The sequence below is a fragment of the Pinus tabuliformis genome, chromosome 3_2, assembly GCF_031772625.1.
Source record: "Pinus tabuliformis cultivar Carrire ecotype Pingquan chromosome 3_2, CPIR1, whole genome shotgun sequence".
NCBI lineage: Eukaryota > Viridiplantae > Streptophyta > Pinopsida > Pinales > Pinaceae > Pinus > Pinus tabuliformis.
In genome coordinates, this window is record NC_142302.1 from 1,078,555,137 (window position 1) to 1,078,564,560 (window position 9,424).

At 38.6% G+C, this 9,424-nt stretch overlaps 1 protein-coding gene across 1 annotated transcript; it reads left to right on the plus strand.

Annotated features, from left to right (window-relative positions):
- The first annotated feature begins 8,066 nt into the window (after positions 1-8,066).
- LOC149184424 (uncharacterized) lies at positions 8,067-9,106 on the plus strand. The gene is made up of 2 exons (XM_089415328.1): positions 8,067-8,215; positions 8,320-9,106. Exons 1-2 carry the CDS (start codon positions 8,067-8,069, stop codon positions 9,104-9,106), a joined length of 936 nt encoding a protein of 311 aa, XP_089271454.1.
- Positions 9,107-9,424: the final 318 nt, after the last annotated feature.

Consider the following 9,424-nt stretch of genomic DNA (forward strand, 5'->3'; position numbering starts at 1 on the left):
TACAAATACAATTGAGCCACGAAGGATTGACTTGCACGATATATTTATGTGAAATGTTTGATGCAGTGATATTACTATAAAAATAAATTTGTGTCACACAATATTGCAAGTCACACCAAGGAGAGAAGATGGCAAGTCGTGCACACAATGTATAGGTGGTCATGAGTTTGACCCTCAACAATGAACAATATCTATCTATCTATCTATCTATATATATATATATATATATTTCCATTTTGTCACATAATTTACAATTTTTGGTGGCTAGTGCTAGAATCCATGGATTGTTGAAAAGTTCCTTGAAAAGGGCTTTATGTAGAACAATAAAGTCAATATAAAGTTTTTATATGGTTATTTTGGATTTCTAGGGTCAATATTCATCCAAATTTGATTTCGGAAGAAGTTATGTGATCAAGGTTCAAAGATGGATGTAAATAGAGGGGTATTATGCTCTTTTAAATCTTATTTTATGACTAAAATCTCTTGTGCGTGTTTGGAGGGTCTATGGGCATGTTGTAATTTTCTTGGATGTATGATGAAAATAAGATCTAAGAAATGGTTTACATGACTAGATAAATGAATTGGATAAATCAAAGTAAGGGAAGTAGTTTGACAGTTAGCAACAATGGTTTATATGACTTCTATGACAGTATAATGTTTGCAGATTGTGGTAGTTACAGTTGCAGTGACAATGATTATGGCAGTGATAGTGTTTGTAGGTTGTAGTGAGAGTGATCTTGACAATTTCACAGGTTGATAAGATTGTATGGGTTGTGATGGTGACCACATATTTAAAATTCCTTATAACTCAGTGATATTTAATGATATTGGATCCAATTTGAAAATGAGATGAAACAAAGGTCCACAAGGAAGTTGAAGAAGGAGGTTGGAGCCTTAATCAAGTTGGAGTCTAGAGCAAGTTGGATCCCACTCATCCCAGAGGTTGTAGCTTCAATTAGGTTGTAGCCTACAGTGAGGAGTTATTTCCATATTTCTAGGTTGGTACCTCAATCAGGTTGTAGCCTACCAGAAGTGCCCGCTTGCACTTTTTGGTGGTGGTTTCCTCCAACAAGTCAGAGCCTGCAAATTGATGTAAATTAATTGAAGATAAAGAAGAAGAATATTGTTGGTTTTCTCACGTATGTGTTTCCACCTAAAAAATTGTGTCTCTTTGTGATGTGGTGGCTTCTTGTGTTTTTGATAGCTTCTTATGTTACTGATATGATGATGCATTGTTAAAATTAATGATATAATGCTTATGGTTCATTTCTATATGGTTGTGTGATTAAGAAAAGTTATGAAATTTTAAAATTAACCTCACACTAATTCATCCCATCTCTCAGTGTGACCTTTGGGCCAATTGTAGTATTGATCTTCCATTAAGTCCTCATATTGTAGGATCTTTACATGAGAGACGTCATAGTAGAAAAAGTGTTAGACAATTTCTAGACTTTTTTCTCTCTGAAGATTCCTCTGAAGCTATCTCTAATAGGCCTTTCCGTTCTTATATCTCTACTTGAGGCACAGTCTTATTATGCTTATTTTAGGTACACTCAACCTTGTTGGTGCCATACAACCACCCCAATTGATACTCAGAAGTGTGTTTTATCTAGTCACTAGCTTCACACTGCACGATGGTGTAAAAACAACTTAATTAGTACTTGGAAATTCCAAACTTAGTAGTGCATAAAATGGTTTGATGGAGGATAAATAGTGTGGTATGGATATGTACCACTAGGTGGGAAGAGAATAGTGGAAGTGATGGTTAATGGTTGATGATGTGTTGTGGAGAAGGCGCTTAAGACACTAGAGGATTAGGTTGGGATGGGTAACATTAATACAAGTAGGAATATAATTACCGTGAATTCTCATGGGATTGTTGCGAGACAATTTCCATGAAATATACCATATACTTGGATAATACTCCATCAATTTCCATTTGACTTGACGAATATCACTTCAAGAAGTTGATACAGTGAAAGATTGATATAGGACCCTTATAATGCTATAGACTAGCGTATGGTGGTTGTTGATGAGTATCATGGTCTTGCTACCTCATTATTGAAGTCCCTGGTTTTGGTTATCGGTGTCATATATGTATCTTGATGTAAAGGTCATGAAAATACCCATGTAGTAAACCATTGTAAAATTTAGTCATGTATGGGCTATTGGGATCAAGTCATGCTATGTATGTAATCCCATTATGCTGGGACATTGATGTAAAATTTTGGTCCAATATGTAAACCCAATATGTTGGGTGATTGATGTAATCATAAGAGTATAGAGTCTTTGGTATAAGATAAGTCATGTATTTATTCCTACAAGTCTTGTACTCTATTGAATAACTTTATAAGGTTCAACATATGCTCAGGGGGAGCATGGTCAATAAGTAGATTTCATGATTCATATTCAACACATCAGACCTTCAACAATAAGCACTACAGGGAAATTACTTCATTCATCCCGATTCAACCCTTTTCCCTTGATGTCAAAGGGGGAGAGAAGCTTGGTGTTTGGAGAGAGGCATTTGGCGAGAAGTATAGGTATTTGTACTGTGTTTTTAGGTGTTTATAGGTGGTTACCAAACACCAAAGTGGTTGCCATCAAGTCCAAGGGGGAGACTGTTGGAATTATGACTAATGTGTTGTCCTTGATGGAAACCTACTTGATAAAAATGTACTTAGATGTCAACATTGATTGTTGTGGAACTAATGCAGATTGGTACAAATGATACAGATGCTATGGAAAGAGAAATGACAGTTCAGCGACAGATGGATGAAAAATGTGAAGTTTGAGAAAGTATAAAAAGTTCCTATGAATATTATTGAGGATATTATATGAAGGTTAAATATCTACCATCCACCTAATAATTATTATTGATAATTAAATTAAATCTGTTGAAGCCCTATTCCAAAATAAAAACATCTATCTGAGTAATCTCCTCTATTGGTTGGTTTCACTGATTCCGATTGGGATGGTGACCCTGATGATCGGAAGTCTATTGCAAGTTATGTCTTCACTCTTGGTTCTGGACCTGTTACATGGGATTGCAAGAAACAAAGTGTCATTTCTCTTTCTTCAGCAGAAGCAGAGTATCGTGGTGTCGTTGATGCTAGTAAGGAAGCCCTGTGGCTTCTTGAGATCCTGTCAGAGTTTGGCTTTCAACAACAGCATCCGACTACAATTTGGTGATAATAAAAGTGCCATTCAACTATGCAAAGATCTAGTCCAACATCAACGCAACAAACACATTGAATTACACATGCACTTAATCAGAATTTAGAAAGCTCATTCATGACCATGTTCTTGAAGTGCAATATTGTTCAATTGATGATCAAGTTGCAAACATCTTTACAAAGACTCTCATATAGGTGAAGTTTACTAAACTTAGATTTATGGTTGGAGTTCAGGAAGTTGTCACTAAGGGGGGCTAGGCTCTAATGCCTCCTTCCTTCTCCTATTGTGTCATATTTGTACATCCTTCAATCCTATCCCATGTTGTTCTTAAGGGGTGATGTTAGGATATTCCAACACATAGGAAATAGTTATGTATAACTTGGTTTAGTGTAGAGTTAGGTAACGTGTGTTTCTTTACTTTGTACTTTTGTAACTTACAATCCGACGGTCATGATATGTTCTAGACATGAAGTTATCCAACGGTTCATTCTCTCCTCGGTATTATCGACACTTGATCCATGGCTTAACACTCGATTGGTCCATGATCTCTATTTAAAGAGCATGGCGGGTCATTTGTAAGGTGACCATTCATTAGAGAAGCTTATGTAAATTTTCTTTCTTTTATATTAATGAATTGCATGAAGTGGCCGCATTGGCTTAGGTCGTGGACTGTTTCCCTCTTTGAGAGTTTTAACCACATTAAGAATATTGGTGTACTGATCTGTGATCTGTTTGTGAGCGGTGTCCCTTGGTGTTCTATCTAAGGGACTTACCATATAGATTCCTACATTATTAGATGGATGGAAGGGATTTAATCTCCATGGAATATTATATAATATTCATAGTAATATACAAAAATCAAAGGTTGAGATTTATCTCCAAATTAGTTATGTAATTTTCCCTTTTAATTAAATTTATTAATTAGCATTATCGATCCATTTTAACCATTGATTTACCAAGCGCCGAATAAATTCTCTTTTTTATGCAAACATCTAATTCACCCCATAAATAAACTTTGTTAAATTTATTCGATATGCCCTTTACAGATATGCCATCGACCAAGAAGTTCTTTGTCAGCAGGGATGTTCAATTCATTGAAGAGGAAGCTTGGGATGGAAGCATAGAGAAAACAGTGAATGTTAAAAACTGTTTGTCTCATGATGAAGATGAAGAGGAGGTGGCTGAAATGCATCCCCAAGCAGCAGCGCCAACACAAGGACAGCAAGGGACACCATTGAGGATAAATGAAAGTGCTTCTCCAAGCACACCACAAGGAGGAAATTCAAGTGCATCTTCAAGCACTTGCACACCAAGTGAAAGAGGTAAGAAATTTAGAAATCTAAGTGACATTTATGATGAAGGAATGAATTCCTTATTTGCCTTGTATTGTCATGTTGATGATCCTATTCATTTCGAAGATGCAATTAAAGATAGAAAATGGATAGAAGCTATGGATGAGGAGATGAATGCCATAGAGAGAAACAAAACATGGGATTTGGTTGAGTTACCAAAAGGCAAAGAAGTCATTGGTGTGAAATGGGTCTATAAGACCAAGAGCAATGCTGAAGGCAAGATTGAAAGGCATAAAGCAAGGCTGGTTGTCAAGGGATACAAGCAGCAGTATGGAAGAGATTATGAGGAGACTTTCGCCCCGGTTGCAAGAATGGAAACCGTGAGAGCAGTGTTGTCCATAGTAGCACAAAACAAATGGAAAGTCTACCAAATGGATGTGAAATCAGCATTCCTAAATGGAGTGTTAATGGAAGAGGTCTATGTGGAACAGCCTCTCGGATATGAGAAGAAAGGTGAAGAGCACAAAGTGTGCAAGTTGAAGAAAGCTCTTTATGGGCTGAAGCAAGCGCCAAGAGCATGGTACAGCAGGATAGATTCATATCTATTGGATAATGAATTTGACAAATGTGAAGGAGAATCCACAGTCTACATCAAGGAAAAGGATGGTAAAATTTTAATTGTTGTCTTGTATGTAGATGATGTTATTTTCACTGGAAATGATATTTATCTTATTGAGAATTTTAAATCAGTCATGAAGGATGAATTTGAAATGACTGATATGGGTTTGTTGAGATACTTCTTAGGCATAGAAGTAGATCAAAATGAAAAAGGAATTTTTATATCTCAAGCAAGATATGTCAATCAAGTTTTGGGCAGATTTAAGATGGAAGAATGCAAGGCAGCAATCACTCCCACAGTGATGGGATTAAAGCTCAGCAAAGAGGACAGCAGCAAGGATTTTGATCCTAGTTTGTATAAAAGCATTGTGGGCAGTCTTATGTATTTAACAACAACTAGGCCTGATTTAATGTATGCTGTTAGTTTAATTTCCAGGTTCATGGAGAGGTCGAATGAGGCACATTGGCAGGCAGCAAAGAGAATTTTGAGGTATGTCAAAGGCACTAAAATTTTTGGAATTCTATATCATGCCTCAGAACATTCAGATTTGGTTGGGTACACTGATAGTGATTGGGCTGGAAGTGTAGATGATCGGAAGAGCACTTCCGGTTATGTTTTTAATATGGGTTCAGGAGCCATTTCATGGGCTTCTAAGAAGCAGTCCATTGTAGCATTGTCTACAGCAGAGGCTGAATATGTGGCAGCTACAGCAGCAGCATGTCAAGCAGTGTGGATGAGAAGAATGTTGAGAAGCTTAGGCCAAGAGCAGGCAAAAGCAACAGTGATCTTTTGTGACAATAGCTCAGCTATTGCATTGTCAAAGAATTCAGTGTTTCATAAGAGAACGAAACACATTGATACAAGGTTTCACTACATCAGAGAATTGGTGAACAATGGAGAAATTGTCCTAGAACATTGCAGGACTCAAGAACAGGTAGCAGACATCTTGACAAAGCCACTGGATCAGAAGAGCTTTGAATTTTTGAGAAAGTGTCTGGGTATGACCGAATGCCCAGCTGTTGAAATTAAAGGGGAGTGTTGAAATCTAATTTCAACGCAGACCACCAGAAACCGTGAACCAAGCCAGAAACCGTTCACCGGATTTTCTCGGAGCGATTTGCCGACGAAGGAATAATCCGGCAAGGAGCTCCGATATAATTTGGAGCCGACACGTGGTTCAGCCCTGACGTAACGCAACGTAAGAATCTCGGGAGTTAATGTTCAGCATATGTTGGCCTTCCGATATTCTCCTCCTCCGTTCGATCTACTCCACCTTTTTCGTCCGTTGATTGCCCAAACCTGCATACGAACATACATTAATGACTTTGCGTGGAGTGAATTTCATTTTTGGTTGACCGCGGTAAAATAATTAATGAATTAATTGTTACCGTAGAGAATAGGTAAGGTGATTTAAATTTTAATGTTTTTATATGTATCGGAGGTATGGTGGTGCATTTAAAGAAAGGCATGGGTGTTAAAAATATTTTACGGCACGTAAAAGTAATTGTGTTTTTTTATTTTGTTTTTTCAAAAAAATGAAAGGGGCTCGTGCATTTGACTATTTTGAAAGAGGAACGATGGAGCAGTAAAAAAAATATAGTGTGCTCTGTATTATTTTGTATGGCACACGGGAGGTAAAGAATATTGGTGTGTTCACAGCAGCGTAAAAATATGTGGGTGCAGTAAAAGGTGGAACACACAGCAGTGTGTAAAAATATATGAACAGGTTGTAATGTTTTAGTGTTGGCCATCGTAAAACTGAGGAGTAGAAAAACCATGTGTGGTTTTGCACAGCAGTGCATAAAGAAAATGGTGAAGCGGATTTTTGTAAGCCTGTGTAATTTTTATTTACAGCAGTAAACTTATGTAAACTTTTATTACAGCAGTAAGTTGTCTTTCACAGCAGTGAATATAAAAGGGATTTTACAGTGGTAAATCTTTGCATCAGGTATTCATTCTTTGCATCAGGTTTTAATGAGTAGAATGTTTTATGGTGGTGAAATACTCTGTCTCTAATTGAAATTTTTTTAAGTCTTCCTGTGCATAAAAGATCCTGGAGTCAAAGAACAGAGCATTATCTCTGTGTTTAGTTTGAATTTTGGTTTTGGTATTTTCCCCATGTAAAAATACCCAACACTTGTGAATATCAGTTAAAATGCGGGCATGCTTGCACAAGGAGGTGTCATCCATCGGATCATGACTCCATGATATGCCCCAAGCCTTGTCCGCATAAATTCGAGGCTACATGCGGTCATCAATGCAAGAAGATATGCCATTACGATACAGATTGTCCTCCTTGCCAGGTCCCTGTCTCGAAGACCATCCCTGGATGTGGTCACGGCATAATTCTTCCTTGCTCCACAGCTGTGGACGATGCCATTTGCAATGAACCATGCCCTACTCAACTTGATTGTGGCCATCCTTGTAAACAAAAATGTGGAAGACCTTGCGGACCATGTAAAGTAAAAGTTGTCAAAGATTTGCCCTGCAGACATCAGGCAATGCTGCATTGTTGTGAAGATGAGGCTAGCTGTCTATGCAATAAACCTTGTGGCATGGTCTTGAGCTCAAGATGTGGGCATATCTGTAAAGGAACATGTGGGTCATGCAAGCAAGGCACTGCACACATTTCCTGTAAGGAACGATGTTCTAGGGAGCTTCCATGTGGCCACCAATGCAAGGCTGGTTCTTCCGAGATTTGTCCTCCTTGTCAGCATCATTGTGGAAAACGTTGTCTGCACAGTCACTGTGTTCTCAAGTGTGGAACCTTATGCGTGCCTTGCATGGAGAAATGCGAATGGAAATGCGAGCATCATACTTGTGATCTCCTCTGTCATGAACCATGTACCAGGCCTCGGTGTGATGAACCCTGCCAAGAAACTCTAAGGTGTGGGCATCCTTGTATAGGTCTCTGTGGGGAGCCCTGCCCCAAGATTTGCAGGACTTGCAATCCACAGTATTTGGATGTCATTACACATATGACTTTAGAAGAATGTGATCCATCTGACAGGTTTGTGCAGCTTCTGGACTGCCGGCATGTATTTGAAGTAAGTGGGCTCGACACTTGGATGGACATGGACGACGCAGTTGCTGAGCTCGGTGCTGCTGCTGTCAAGCTAAAGCAATGGTAAGCCTGTACTAAATCACGCAATTTCTGTGTTGTATTCTGCAGTCTGAATGAGAATTGCTAAACTCTATTAACATTGTTAAATGCAATGCTATGCTATGCAGTCCTGCATGTCGGTCACCTATTAGAAGAGCACTGCGATATTCAAACATTGTCAGGAGGAAGTTAGAACAGATGGAAGAAGTCAAGAAGCGAGTGATTGGATTCGAAAAAGCGAAGAGAGGAAATGATATGTTAAAGAAAAAGTGCTATAATGAAGCAATGGTGGAGTTCAGTGCAGCTCTCCGCAGCAGTCCAGGGCTTCTGGAAGCCCATCTGGGCCAAGCCTGTGCGCTGTGTGGATTGCAAGACCATGATCAAGCAATACACCATCTCTCTTTTATCATAGAGCGCAGCTCCTACAAGGTGCTCATGCTTGAAAAGCTTACAACGCTGAGACTGAAATATAGTTTCAGCAACAATAATGTTAATTCTAAATTAGCAGATAATGAGTTGGCCATTGATGCACTACTTCAGTGGGCATTAGTTTGTTCCGCTCGAAACGACTTTGCGTCTGGTTTGTCGATTTGCGACATCATTCTGCAGAAAAACCCTGATCATGCAAAAACCGCCGAAATTAGAGTGGGGCTGGAAAATCGAGTGAAACTAGAGGTTGTTGAAGTTATTACTAAAGAGGTGGGAGGAAGAGGGCACTGGTATCAATGTCCGAATGGCCATTACTACGTGGTGGGGGAATGCGGAGGACCAACGCAGACATCTCAATGTCCAGATTGCAGGGTCACAGTGGGAGGAGTGTCTCACCGTCCAGTAGAAGGAAATCGCCATGCAGACATTGATGGCAGTTCTCATCCTGCCTGGAGCAACAACACAGGTCTTGGAGCTCTTGCCTGAAAGATGATGTTGAAATTATGAGTATGTTTTGGAGTTTTACCGTTGCAACAAGAGGAGAAGGTGTATAAGAACAGTGCAGTATCCATCAAAGTGGAATACTTGTCTAGTTTGAAGAGTCGGATCATTTTTGAAATTTTTGCCAAAATGCTTTACTATGTTATCAAATATGTGAAAAAATACTCGGGTATCAAATCCGTGTTTTTTATGAATTGGTTTTATGATTTATCGTTTTTGAGTTGATATTATCAAGGAATGTCTGTTTGTATTAGTATTTTTAAATTTAGTTATAGTGAAAAAAGTAATAGAATATATATTTTC